The sequence below is a fragment of the Ylistrum balloti genome, unplaced genomic scaffold (genome assembly GCF_031769215.1).
Source record: "Ylistrum balloti isolate Yb309-2 unplaced genomic scaffold, AGI_CSIRO_Ybal_v1 Utg371552, whole genome shotgun sequence".
In the NCBI taxonomy this organism is placed as follows: domain Eukaryota; kingdom Metazoa; phylum Mollusca; class Bivalvia; order Pectinida; family Pectinidae; genus Ylistrum; species Ylistrum balloti.
In genome coordinates this window covers 439,514-455,129 of record NW_026782798.1, presented here as the reverse complement: position 1 = coordinate 455,129, position 15,616 = coordinate 439,514, and the positions used below count along the sequence as shown (strand labels likewise).

The window sequence follows — 15,616 nt, the reverse complement described above, 5'->3', positions numbered from 1 at the left end:
TGAAATTCGTTGTATAATCTTGTCCGATATTCAGGATAATTACAAAGATTCGGACTAATTAGAATCCATTTACAGAAGCTGTGAAGCGTGGGAGGGAAATCATGTCTGATTTTAGCAGAATTATGGTTGAAACATTTACGCTGCATTTCTATACTTTCAAAGCTCCTGAAAGGCGAACGAGTTAGTTTACCAAACCTATAGCTCAGTTCTGGGATGACTGAATGTATATCGGAAATTGGATAATATTTTTGGCTGCATATTTTAACCGCTCTGTGTCTTTCAAGACAACGAAACTACAACTGAAACAAGTTAAAGATGAATGAAAACGCACTAAGATAAATACATGTACAGGACTGATGAAAGGGACATTACTGAGTTGAAAATATTAAAGCGTATTTTTCTAAAGTAAAACTAGTAAATTTACACTAACATGGCAATTAAAGTCTAGAGGTATCCCAAAGTTCTTGAATGATAAAAACAGTTTACAATTCTAAATTCTGTAATGTTTGTAGCGGTGGCGCCCCCAACAACGCGACAATGTAACAACGCGACAATGTGACAACGCGATAGTACGGCAATAGTGTCTCTCTAATAACGCGACCGCTATTTTTAAAAAAGCTGGAATGCCTCGGCCACACAGCACAAAGGCCGAATACTAGAATTAGAATGTAGAAAAAATATCAGATCTCAATTTAGTCGTCTATTACGAATCATGCATATGGGACAGCAGACACTACACTATTATAACGCCCTACATTGTACATGCATGGTCTTCAAATTACTGTAGGTCGGCCGCTGCGATATAGGAAAATGGGTTATAACCGTTGATATATCGTAACCCTTAATAAGTGCCAGATGGGTCGGGACAGATTCACTCAATCAACCTATATAAGGCATTGTCTATACCAGCTGGTTATCCTACCATAGATGACGATGTTGCTTCGTTCTCGACAACCCCTGCTTTACTTCAAACTATGTTAAACATATGTCACGACTACAGCACGACATGGCGGTATAGATTTAATAGCGATAAGTGTTCTGTTACTGTGATAGCCAGATTCATTCCCAGAGAACAATCCTTCTGCTGGTTACTTGGACCCAATCCAGTTCAGAAGACTCTCTCAGGTACATCCTGGAGTCCTTATACCAAATAATCATGAACAATGATCTTAGAGTAAGTAATGCGCGCGCAAAGGGTAGGAAAGTCCTTAACGCCATTCTAGGCATTAAAGTCTTATCGTCCTCTATCAACGCTCTTGTATAGATCAATATATACCAGAAAGTTGTGATACCATCGATACTCTTTGGCTGTGAACATTGGTCACATCTTAACCGTACAGATAGTCGGAGATTGAACACTTTTCAGCATTACGCCCTTAAACGCATTCAAAATGTTCACAAATTGACGCGATCCAACATCGCAGAAAGCCTGCTAGGGATCCAAAGAATAGAGGCAATAATAGGCAAACGAAAGTTAATATTCCTCTCTTAACTGATTAACACAGATTATAAATACTCTGTCAAAAGATCATTTCTATACCGCTTGTATCCTTTACGAGTTTGGGAGACAACGTTAGCATTCGTATACATCGAGGCTTCATTCCGGATCTAGTTGCTATACTGCATAAATACAACGTACGATCATACATCGACACGCTCCAGCGGAATTGTGTGTTTCCAAAGAAGCGTGAATGGAATCGTATTGTTAGTAGAACCATCTCGCGCTTTGAAAACGTTGCTATAAAGACTCATCCACTTTCTGTGTAATATTCCAAGCTGGCACTCATTGCGTCAAACACACGTGTAGTTCCTGTGATATGGACATCGGTGACATTACCCACAATGTGAGTGTGTCATGTCGCTCATTAAATACCGTAAAACATGACTTTCTGTTTAATGTTCTCCTAGACTATTTTCTCCCGTTCTCATGTATTTGATATATGGATTTACGTTATCTTGTGTAAATTATTTTTGAGAGAGGGCTTGATAGGAGTTGGAAAACTTGTGCCCGATCCCACTGTTTATATTTGATACAGTAAAGATATGTTTCAGTGGACTACAACAGGCCTTATTCTTTTATCCGAACCTATTTGGTTTGTTTGTTTGTTTGTGTGTTTAAGTGTACACCTATTCAGCAGGCGCCAGCTCCATCCTTCAATCACGAAACCAACACTCTCCCACGCGTGCGTGTCGCTAAAGCCTGTTTCACATCAGCCGTGCGATTTTTTCGTCGTACGATTTCCGCCGCAAACACAATCGCTACCTACTCGCACCCGTCGCACAAACTGCAAATTTGCAAAGCGATCTCCGTACGTTGTTCGCACGGTTGATTCACGAACCGTACGGTGTTCGCAGGTTGAACGTACGAAAAAAATAAAGCGACGTGTTCGCACGGCTGTCATGCGGTTATCATGAGGCTGCCGTACAAATTCTCAAGTCACCGCAAGACTGCCGTAAGAATGAGCAAAGTTTCCTACGACCACTGCACGCCAAGCACGAATTTGCAAGACAGCTGTACGGTGTTCGTGCGATCGCCATTAGGAGGAGGAATTATCTCCTCTTGTCCAGATTTGGATATATGTACACAATGGTATGCGGCAACAGCCTCATTCTGCCTCATTCTTTTGTACACCTTGTCGACAGCTGTTCTCTGGGTGCGAAACCATCGAATGATCTTTTCCGCTATGAACAGAAATAAAAATGAATACATTATACCAATGATTATATCACATTTTTTGCTATCATTGTGGAAAAAATGACATGAAACAAATCGATACATATCTAGTACAACTACTTATTTTGCGTAAAAGTCTCTAGATACATTCGAACACGAAATCAACGTAGACACACAGTTTATATATGGTCGATCTGCTTTCCCGTGGAGCCAAACTTAATATGACAAGTTTATATTAACACTTAGGTAAAACATAGCATAATACACAGCAAATGTAAATTACAAGCATACCGGGCTCATTCAGTTGTGCAGCTCTGATTTCTAGTTGCTTGTCCTTATACTGATTGTCGGCGAATCTCCGATGACTTTTTTGGTAAAATTCTGGATGTTCGCTAAACCACTGCATATGTGTATTCTCTTGCCGTGAAGTAAAGGCATATTTGTCACTCCTGTACAAGCACGTGCCTTCTTCATCTGAATCCTGGGTTAGTGGTACCTCGGTTGTCTCGGATTCAATGGGGGGTTCAGCAACCGGATGTTCGTGCGATTACCGTGCAGCCTTCGAAGGAAAAACACAAGTATGAAATAGTACGATTGACGTGCGATGGTCTCAAGATAGCCGTACGGCTGCCGTGCGAACTCCAAAAATCGCAAAGAAATCGCAAAAATAATGAGCATGTTGAAAAACTAGCTTGCGACGTCTGCGGCGGAGTCCGCACGAAGTCCTGCGATTTGTTAAAAAATGTTCCCGTACGGCTGTCGTAAGGCTGATGTGAAACAGATTGGACGATGCGTTTATCGTACATTTGAGATAAGTAATCGTAAATTAGCTGTAATTTTTATCCATTAGTCTCTACATATTTAGTGTTAGCACAGAGTACTAATAAAGTATTTCAGTAACAAATTATTACTTTTGAAATTATATAATTAAATGTGTCGTATCAAATGTCAAACATAATCATGACAATGACTGCAAATTAAGAAATAAGATAATAAATGAACACTATTTACCCACGTTGTAAAGCATTTCAGCTGTTATGACTAATTCAGCTTGTTAACGTTCGGTTTTGGAAAAAAAAACAGACAGAAACTATATATAGAATATGTTTTGTAAATTAAGGTGCAGCTAACTTCTTTTCCATATACTATTATTATTATCATTATTATTATTTTCACAATGTAATGCTTCTTATTTTAATTTCTAGCTTGATTTCTTAACTTGTTAAACTCGATATGGCTGCTTCCGATCGTGCATTGTCAGTCAGATAATGTAATTTAACCATAACTTGTTTTCCAAAAGAAAAATAAACAATAAAAGAAATTATTAGTTTGAAATTGTTAATAGTTTTTGCTGATCTACAACTTGGCCCTACAAGTTGATTGATTTCCATATGTACAATTGCTAGATATGATAAATGATAATATATACATGTATACATAGACCTGTATTCAGAACTGTGTCCCTCTCTTGGTTGATATGCTTTCGTTTTCATTTGAGACAGACTATAATCAAGAGCGTATGAAAACAGAGCGCGATTTGATGAGAAATTGTTCGATGTTCGTAATTTTCACTGGTGATTTTATTAATGTTGGTTTTGTTTTCATTTGCAATGAACGTGACGTTTCTTACCTAGAAGGACCAATATTTACATGGCGGTAGAAGACTATTATAACACCTCTATTGTCCTCTAGTGTTTATATAATTACTTCGTTCTTAAAATGTGGGAGAGGGGAGAACTAATCTCGATGAAGACAATTATCTTTCGGACACAGGTCTGTCAATGTTCTCCATGCTAGTCTTTTTTGGTTCGTGTTTTGCCTCGTATTTTTTCGATTCTCAGTCTGGATTACGATTTTATCAACTTAATAGTTCCGAGTGCATTTGTACATATTCTTGATGAAATGTTGAATTTTCTTTGAAACCTTTGTGAAAAGAGCAAGCACCAGCATATTATGAATTTTGACTACATTTCAATATAATTGTTGTATATGATAATGATATAGTTATATTTCAAAATATACAAATCCAAAATTGTCAGTTGATATTTATGATGATTTTTACGCGTCGTCTATAGGAGTTTTACACAATTCAAGATTCGAATATTAGAGAGATGTATGTTCCGTTTTCTTTCGAACGTATGATGATGGGTGACACCCACATCAAAAGTATAATGATAATAATATATTGCTACACTTCTGCCTGTCTCCAAATATGGAACCAAGTTGAGCCACATTTAGAATTCCATGGTGAACTATAATGGGGGTCCCAGGGGTACGGTTAATCACAAATTCCGATTACCGGAACATCTTGTTGTATTAACCTCGAGTAAACTTTCACCAGCGATGTGGTAGCTTTTCAAATTTCAAGGTCAATGTGTCACTCCTACTAATTATAAGTGTGGGTTTCCTGGGTGATATCACTTCATATAAATAGTTATTACAAGGAGAACTGATGACGTTGGGTATTTACAGACAAAAATAGAAACAGCAGGCTTTTCTCAGTCATCGCATGCTTTATCAAGATATTGCCTCCTGGGTAATTTAGTTAGCGTCTCTTATATCCATATGTATTATTCCCACATTCACATTTTAACAAAACTTCCAAAAAAATCAAACTACCAAACATTTACACTAAGTCATAAAAACAATAAAATAAATATTTCAGCAGAAACGTACGATTTTTACCTTATGAATCACCATACTTTGTGGAACAAGAGTCCAGATGTGCGAAGTTCGTAAATTTTTCTCAAGTGGTGGTAACGGATGGATTAAGAGCATGTACTGACTCAGTCTGATAACAAGTGTTATTCTTATCATATAAATTAAACCTGAATGAAACATTTTGATACAATTCCTTTGAATTCTATGTGATTCCATTGATAAAACTGGGATGATATTACATGATACTTGACCTATAGATATATCGTCAGCTGTGTGTGGCCATAATATACTTGCCAGGTGATCGAAGCCAAAAGAGAGTAATATGCTTCAGCATTTTATTTCCTTATGTGATATGAAGTTAAGAGTGTTCGATGTTCGTCAGTATATTTAGCGGTTTTGATGATATTTACACGGCTCTCATTTTATAACGTGACATTACCTATTTCGGGTTGAATAAAATTTGCTAAACACCAAACCTTTCGGAACATTTGAAATATTTTATTCTAACTGTGCGTTTATAAATGTTTCGTGGGAAGACGGAAACATCGCAAGCTTATACTTTTACACAAAATGGTGCTTGGTCCATACACGTTTCTTTAGCAAGTCCTTCTTACCGCCTGTCATTTCTAGTTGGAATTCTCTGTCACATCTTGTAAAGAACGACCCTTCTATTTAAAAATATTTTAAAACCCCAATCACTTTTACAGTGGTACCACATTGGGCAGATACATCTTGTTAGGCTAAGTATGCAGTGTAGTTCTCTAAAGTTTTATTTGCACAGATGAAATCTTATTCATAGTCCTCTCTGTTCATGTATGGAAGCAAATGGAACCGCTGAACATTACCTAATACATTGTCGTCTCTTCTCAACTGCGTATACAAATATGCAGTGGAATTAACCACAACTGACCTTATATTGCTCGGGAACGAAGAGCTTACCGTTAAACCTATTTATTTGTTTTTTGAAATTTCCTTTTTGTTTTCACGAATTTGTTTAAAGGCAGCGTACAACATTTTTGTCAAATCATTATTTGAAGGGTTTGAGACCTATTCAAGTTTTGTTTTCTGTTTGATGAGAAGACATTACGGAGATAACTTCACTACAATGAGCGATGTGATTATTCATCTTCTTTAAGTAAGATTAATTATTTTGATCATAAACTTAACGTGAAACAAAAATGTACACACATGATTAGTTATAAGAACATCTATTCTATCGAATTTTACATATGTTTCGCCTTTCTAGCACTCGTCAGAAATTCTAAATCCTAAAATTTTAAATCTATGTGATAGGAGGGGCACCAGCCCCATGATTTGATAATCTTTTTTAAATTTCTATATATCAGGTTGTATCAGATACATTACCTTATATCTATATGATTATGTTATACTTTATTTGATTATGTCATACTTTATTTGATTACGAAATACATTATTTGATTATGATATACCTTATTTGATTACAAAATACATTATTTAATAATGAGATACTTCATGTCATATTATCAATATGAAATATTTAATCTCACTAAGTACCGAATGAATATTGTTACTTGAATGAATAACTTGGCTTGCACTATAATGATTTAATTGGTATTAAACGTATGAGATACTTGTATAGAAATGTTCTATTTAGTTTTATAACTCGCCTTCATATATCGTATACCTTGTCTGCAAGGATTTTCAGTAGTATTGTGGACACATAATACTGATATATGGAAAATCCCAAGTGTACTTCCTACAATTTGCGTGTGTGGGGTCAGGTAAGAACGCTATACTCACTGTAACTCAATAAACCGGACGTTTTAAAACTTCAGCTGACATTATTGTTTGACATTTCTTTTAGAAATCTTAGTTCCATAAAGTTTTTATACAATGTGGTCCGATAAGGATCTGCAGAATAGTATTACATTTCAAAAAGGTATGAATACCACATGATAAAACGCGACAAAATCTGCAGAGTTGCGAAGTTGTCTGTTTAGCTTTAAAGAGGTTTTAGGTGTGACTGTCTTCACTTGGTCGAGGGTGCATGCCATTTCTTTTTAATTTTCACATCGCTTTTGTTAACCTATTTCTGTAAGTAAGTCTGATGCAACTCTGTCATGTAATTTCTATTTTAATACATTTTTTACAGCTATGATCATACGTTTCCCACGATAATCTTACTACATCTGGTGTATCGGAATTGTTTTTTTTCTTATTTCATTCTTTTTCCGTGTATCTTAAACAGTCGTTAAGTGAACAAAAATCGCGACCCAAACACAAAATTGATATAAAGAAGGTAAAAATATGAACAAAAGATATATTTACATGGAGAGTCTTAGAAAGAATTGAATATCAGAGTGTTGCAAAAAATATAGAATTAATGTTTTAAAATGAGAAGCAGGTAAACAACAGCCAGATGATTGATAATATGTACGACAATGTATATACGACATATTAATTTCTTCTGACCAATATCAGCATTTGGAAGTTTATTTCAATTTTACACGTACATTGCAAGGATATAATTTGTTTCAAGATACTTAGACTAGTACTAAGACTATTTTATTTTGAATAAGATACGAAGATACTTTTATCATTACATGAAGTGGAACAACTTTTTTATGACTACAAACTTTATTTAACATTTTTCTCGTAATCACCGTTGTGTGACTAAAAATATGTCATAAAATCATAACGGTTTTACATTATTTAGATTGTTTTTTGTTTCTTCACTTTTAAAAGCACACATACACGCCTTCGGTTACACGTCATCACCACTCGAGATTTCCGCTTTCATTAAAAGTGCGTATGTCTGGTCTTAATTTGCATGTTGAAACGCGTGTATATATTTACAGTAGCTAACTGATTGGGACTGTCACTGAAGTTTTCTTTTTGCACGTGAAATAAACAGAACGGATTTTGGATCGTAGAACAACATTAACATAAGATAATGTTTAGTATCAACGTGACTTGTTATCAGCTTCAGTATAAACAAAATTGTACCAAATATATATATTTTCGTTGAGTTGTTAAGAATATTTTTTACAAGCGATGCGATAAATGCGATAAATACTCTTGTAAACAATTTACAATTTTTATGTTGTTGCTATTGATAATCATGTCGGCTTATTAAGTAATGCAATCCTTATAATATATCATTAAACACTGACGGACAGCAGAAAAGGTTTACCACACATATGTATTGTTATTCAGATATTCACTGTGCCGTATCCTAGACAGTGGATACAGAACTGAGGGGTGTGTTACTAACCCTGTTGTATCATGTTTGTGCGGAAAAATTGCACAATTCAGAGAAACTATCAAATTTTGTGGAAATTTCGAAATGACAGTTTCCGTTTGTGTCCTATATAAGAGCGTACCTCATCCGTTCAGAGATAGATCTCTTCCAGTTGGCAAGACAAAGACTTGCCAGTAACCACAGAGCAGGTAAGACTAACATTATCTACTACAACTATGTTTTGTTTGAGTTGGTTACATTTTTGTCTCTCCTGCTATCATAACTGTCTAGTATTATTAAGCCATACTTTCCTTTAAAACATAATTCTGACCTGTTAATTGTAATTTCTACATTTTTTGAGCACTATTTTGTCGTAATATATACTCTTTTTATTGTTTTCCACAACATCACATTATTGTTTCATTTTTTGTGATACTTTAATATTTCACTTAGCTTTATCATTCTACAATAATCAAATTTTATTTGTTTATATTCATAAAGTCATAAAACATTTTATTTTCAAATCAGCTTAATTTTTCATAATGAATGCTATTACAGAGACAGAAGTCAATTTTTAAAGCAATATTATATCTATGTTAGTCATATAAGTTATACTTGGCGCAAAGTTACAATGGTGTTTCCAAGAACCAAATGTTTGGGAGAGTTTGAGAAGTGTTATAGGATGATGCTACGTGCCATTCTTTTCTACTCTATCATGATATGATGATACACTTCTTTCAGCTCTGTAAAGTTTCCTTATATTTCTCGAACGTGGTCGTAAAGACAATGACAGGGTCACTTAACGTGAAGTTGATTTGATTTACAATTTCATTTCTTTGTGAACTGATTCATGTTTCCAAATCCTTTACATGTATTAATAATTTGTGTTATGTGAAGGTTTTATCTTTTGTGTTTCTTACTGTTGTCGCCATGAACATTATATTTTTATTTTTATGATCCAAGTTGTCTCAACGATTTCGTTGTTAAACGATCCACTTTGACATTTTAAAATCATTTTCACGACAAATTCAATTTTGCAAACGTGTAAGGTCAGAATGTTAAATGTAAATATTTATCATTATAAATATTTACTTGCTTTGTGACTTGCTACCAAAATTTATTACCGTACAGCGGGTCATTTTCACGGATCAAATTTTTGCGATTCCGTAACAAAACGTTCGAATTATGTTTCAAAGAATGAAAATTATTGCGATCCGTAAGGAAGAGAAAATCTCATTAATTCGTGTCCCATTACTTCACAGGTTAAAATTTCGCGGTTACGTTAATGTTACGTGAAATAGCGAAAATCATACCCCCGCGGAAATTATATGGTAATTTAAAATCCCTAATAGGATTACTTGTGTTCAAATGATCCGACGCATTTAAAACAAATGAAGCCAAGTGTTGCAAATTAATCCGATTATTATCAATGTTAAACTATGTCGATTTCAAAATTATCAACGTAAAATGTCATTATTCAAATTAGTCATCCTTGACGTCTGAAACTCAAACAGTGGATTCTATTCGTGCTAGTTATAGGATTAGTAAAGTGCCGTGATTTCCTTATTAAGAAGCGAAGTATTTCAATAACGGCCATGCACACAACAACAATGTAATAACATTTAGTCTACATTTTCAACATCAGCGTAGATTGTAGCTGCTTGCATACGTCACATATTCGTTCAGAGACCGGAAGTACTAAGAAGTTAATTCATAGCAAAATATATGTAAATATATAACTATTAAACAAATTCAGATTGTTTATAATTTATTACCTCTTGGCGGTATTTGATAGATAATTGAGCTAGTGAATTGCTGTCATTATGAATAATTGAAGCACTCATCTAATTTGCTTATAAATTGTTGAACTGTTGTAGAATCCTGCCATTCGTCTCTTGATAAACGGAGGAAAACCCCTTTACCATGGAACACAAGTTATTGTTTCTCATGGGTAAGTACCTATGTTAGTTTGTATATACAACAGCGTCAAATGTTCTAGCTACACAGTAGTTAGGGAGAAAAAGAGAGAAAAAAAAGCGAAATTAAAGTCGAAGAGACAATTTTTCTTATTCAATTTTTGATGAAATACTGTCACAATTTTCATAATTTATTACCTTGTACGTACACTGATCATACTTTTGCATTAAAGATAAACAGAGATAAGAACACACTTTTACATTAGTGTTGACGTCTTCATGCTTGGAGAGACTTGTAATTGATTTAATAAACGATTTTGTCTTGAAGAAATGAAGCTAAATTATATATTGTTTTGCGGCCATATACTGACTATTGATCCATAACTTTGAAATTTGTTTACCATTGATAATTTGAAAATATTAATAAAAGGGTATTGCCAGCAAACTGTTTTCAATATTTGAATTTTTATTGTATATGATGTGTATATAATATTTGTAATTTTCCATACTCCCGTGAATAGATTTTCTTGAAATTCAAAAAATTACTTTCTATCTGCGAATGCTTGTTATTCGTTGTTTCTGATTCTAAGATATCAAATAAAATTTCATTTCAGTCGCCATGATTGGCTTGCAGCAGGCACTAGCTGCCCAACTGGTAAATGCTAAAGAACGAGCGTCTCATAGTATCCGCAAGAGGTCACTGCGTGATGACATGTACGAACGCCGAGATGAACTAAAAGATATCACTGTTGATGAACTACTTGACCTCACTGCAGGAGAGGGAATGACAATATCACGTGAAGTTAAATCTGCACAAGGCACGACGGTGAGACGACTTCAGGAAACATATCATGGTGTTCCAATCTATGACTCGGTTGTTGCGGTTGAGGTTGACGAGGAGGGAAAGCTGACAGGCGAAGCAGCAGGGTTATTCGTCCAGGGGATTGAAGATGACTTGGAATCTGTCGAACCCCTTTTCTCTCCATCTGCAGCTCTTGATATTTTGATAGAAGAAGAAGGCGCAGAAAGTTACAGATCAAGCATCACTCGCTACTCAACCAAGCATTATGTTTATCTCGGAGACTCTGACAGGGCTCGTTCTGTTTACGTCGTATCATACGTGTTGACCAGAAAAGATGCTGTACCTAAGCGACCAGTCATGATTCTTGATGCCAGATCAGGAGAAATTATAAAGACATGGAATAGTCTCGAAACCTGGGATTGTGGCGGCAGCCGAAGACTGTACAAGGGTGTTGGAGGTAATGAAAAAATGGGCAAGATCCTGTACGGAGATTCTCCGTTTTGTCTGTCCCCTACGATTGAAGGCGATATGTGCATCCTCGAAAACAAGTATGTTCGAGTTATTGATATGGAACAATCAACTGATGACTCCAGAAACGAAACTGTAAGATTCAGATGCAGAAATGGCTACGACGATGAAGTGAACGGCGCTTACTCTCCAGTGTTAGACGCATTTTACGCAGGAACAGCCGTCGGTATGATGTTTGAAGAATGGTTTCACACAACACCATTACATTCAAAACCAGTTCTTCGTGTTCATTACGGACACGGTATGGACAATGCATTCTGGGATGGTAGTTATTGTAGTTTTGGTGACGGGTCTTCAACCTTCTACCCTCTTACGAGTTTCGATGTTGTTGGTCATGAGATAGGACACGGGGTGACAGAGCAGAGTTCTGGATTAGAATATCATAATGAGATGGGTGGACTGAACGAAGCCTTCTCTGACATTTTAGGGGAAGCCACTGAAGAATATATCGACTTCAGAAGTGACATGTATGTGGGTTTGGATATCAACAAGGGTGAAATAATGCGTTATTTCAGAGAGCCAGAGCTGGACGGTAACTCACCAGGCAATGTTGACGGGTATAGCACAGGAATGGACCCCCATTACTCAAGTGGTGTCTTTAGGAGACTGTTTTACGTCATCATCAAACAAAAGGGAGGAGTCATTCGACCAGTTGCCCATACCCTGTTGCACGCTAATCGCATGTATTGGAGAAGCATGACAGGGTTCCAGGAGGCCGGCTGTGGTGTGCTGAAGGCAGCTTACGATCTAGGACAGAATCCCACACCATATCTTCGAGCTTTGAATGACGTAGGCATAGAACCCTGCGATGTAACCGACCATATTCGCCGTCTCCGATCACACAACCCTATTTCTAGAATAACAATATCACCTAATATTAGACCTCTTTTTGGTTATGAGGTGCCAAGGTCAACCTCAGCCGTCTTAATTGAAGCCACGCACGACGTCAACGATGTTGACATAACGGTACGAGTCGGAACATGGGAGAACGACGAAGAGGCACAGAGCAGACTCGAACTTTTCATGAACGATTTTAATTCGCTGAGAGTAGAAGGTGTTTCAAGTGGTGATGTTCTGTTCATTGAGCTGTCAACTCAAGGTCATACTGAATTTTCTGGCGTTACTATCACAGCAAAGCCTGAGCCAAACTCAAGACGGGACTTAGATATGTCAAGGGCATACTGGGCTAAAGTTTTCGCAAAAGCGTGATCGGTTTAAGAACATTATTGAAACAGTGAAATATCTTTTTCACTATCAGTTTGTGACGTTTAATACTTTGTTGATTTTTTAATTAATAGATATAAGACTTGTACACTTTCTACATGTACATCATTCCTGTTGTCGAATATTTCATGCTTTTATTCAATGAATTTTCAATTTCCTAAAGTTTTCTTAGATTCTCTTTGAATGTGGTATAAACGTGGGTGATTTTTTTTTTACAATTTTTTACATTAAAAGGATATACTATTATATAAATTGCTGTTTTTGTTATCATTATACGCATATTATGTATATAGGTATTACAAACTAGTGCATTATGTCGAATATATATAAATAGAGGAAATCTCAAGTTTAAACGTATTTCTATTTCATGGTTGATCAAGTGATTGATGATATGTAAAGCAGAAAATGTTTTAAAATAACAAGTTATCTGCTGTTATAAATATATAGTTATCACATTAATTAGAATAATCTGCAATATTTTTGGATTAATTTTAGGATTCAGGACAACGGAATAATATTCTGACACTGTGATATACAAAAGTTACATGACAGAAATACGACAGAGTACTGACAAAACCCAATATTCTAACTTTTAAAATCAAAGATTGTATTATCCCTGCTTAGATTGACGAACGTTTGACAACTGACAGAAAATCTTGTAAATCATATAAATCTTGGTGAGATTAAGTAAGAAAGATCACGTTTTCAAATGAGAATAGATTAAACAACGACGAAACCAACAAGTATACTTATAAGAACCAAATACCTCTAACTTCATACTTCAAATGAAGTCGAATGTCTTAAATATGTGTTTGTATATCACCCGATAGACGAGAGAACGTCTTAGATACACGCCTGTGTGTCACCAGAAAGACGCGAAAATGTCTTATATTTACACCTTTGTATATGACTACCACGGCGATAGAAATATTTCTATTTATTTTTTGTTCCCTTGTCATTCAAATTTTTATACGCAGTGGTCCATCACGTTGTTAGCGGTACACGTCGTGTTCTTTAACGATAAAATTATTCATACTTCTTAGTCACCGCTAGTTAGTCATTTCTATATCGATAAAATTTCTTTGTACGCTTTAAGCAAATGTGACAGAGAAGGCACAGAAGGATTTCTCAGTAATACAATGAAATTGTCACGGATTTGATGTCAGATAAATGACCGCTCTGCTATTGCGCTAGTCAGTTTCTACTTAAAAACACGAAAGAGACGTGACAACAGCATTACACCTTTAACCATTGTTGAAGGTGTAACCAAACTTTTTGTATTATTTTTGGAACATGTGACAAGTTCTCGTTGCTAAAGCTGATCCGAACCATTAATACTCATTAAAAATATTTTTTTCTATTTCTCTTTCGGTTAAGATTGTGTCTTTATAGGCATGTCTTTCTACACTAGATTTGAAGTTTTTAATAGATGTACGTATCTTTGCTGTGGGCTTCGAATTCCATCCAGATTACAACCCTGAAATACGATCAGAATTGGGGCAACTTTTCTCCACGCGATCAGCAATGTATGTGTATATGTTCTACATACATGACGCATACAATCATGTAATTTGTGAGAATGTGTTAATGTTATAATGATATTTAGAATGATACACATTATCTAAAACTGGTAAGCTATATAAATGGATAATTTGATAAATGTTTCGACTGTCTAAAGCGTCCCTAGCTATAACTGAAGTTTATGTAAATGTCATTTTCATGATGGGACTTTAACTGAACATCGGATGCCTTGTCAGCAGCATGTTAACCCCTAATTCGCTAAATGCATCTTATTTTTGTATTGTAAGCTCAGGACAACACAGCACGGGATTTCGAGAGATGCAGGTTGGTGAAGATTTCGAGAATGTGTGGTCATTACAGTGATGTAATTGGGAAATATTAATTCCCTTGTACAGTATGGAGTATGCCTGATGACCTCGAAGTCGATACCCTTGTTCTCAGTTAGGAACGTGACATTACTTTCATAGATTGACCAAGATTTACCTTTTTGAACATATGGTCTTATTGTCTCACACCATTTTCATGGGTCTTCATGACTTTTCATAGGTCAAGGTTAAAAGTTCAAAGGTCAAATTAGATTATACAAGAATGGCAGCGGAGACATTCATGGCTGACAGACATTTTCTTCGTGTGGTTTGGTTTATTCATCTTCTGGCTTGTAGAATGCTTAATCGTATCACAACGAAAATATATAATGTAAATATTTCGTAATTTCTAATTTGCAATTTCTGGGAATTTGATTACTTACAGTTTGAAAAAAAGTAATAAAATGTTTGCCAGCACTGTTAGTAACATAAATCAACAAAAACTGCCAGTGTGATCCAACGACACACTTGAGATTTAATGCCCAATCGAAAAACGAAATCGTAGATAACGAATGTTTCTTAGGTATAAAGTTTAAGCCTGAATGGTTATTGTCATCGATATTCAATCAATACTCAGAATAGTTAGAACGCATTGAGCAGTAATATTTCCATTATGAGATGATGATATACATGCATTTGAATTGTTATGAATCCACAGCAAAAACACAAACTAACAAAAAAAGAAAAAAAATAACCAACATG

At 35.5% G+C, this 15,616-nt stretch overlaps 1 protein-coding gene across 1 annotated transcript; it reads left to right on the top strand.

Annotated features, from left to right (window-relative positions):
• Window positions 1-8,622: 8,622 nt before the first annotated feature.
• On the top strand, window positions 8,623-13,233 carry LOC132562940 (elastase-like). Its single transcript, XM_060227714.1, has 3 exons — window positions 8,623-8,767; window positions 10,436-10,509; window positions 11,089-13,233. The coding sequence occupies exons 2-3, from the start codon at window positions 10,482-10,484 to the stop codon at window positions 13,011-13,013; spliced, it is 1,953 nt and encodes a 650-aa protein (XP_060083697.1). The 5' UTR covers window positions 8,623-8,767; window positions 10,436-10,481; the 3' UTR covers window positions 13,014-13,233.
• The last annotated feature ends 2,383 nt before the right edge of the window (window positions 13,234-15,616 follow it).

What these genes read in the sequence shown, in the direction of transcription:
- LOC132562940 (XM_060227714.1), top strand. Translation starts at nt 10,482, where the DNA reads ATGGAACACAAGTTATTGTTTCTCATGG. An exon ending in CAAGTTATTGTTTCTCATGG is followed by an intron (nt 10,510 to 11,088) that starts GTAAGTACCTAT and finishes ATTTCATTTCAG; the next exon opens with TCGCCATGATTGGCTTGCAG.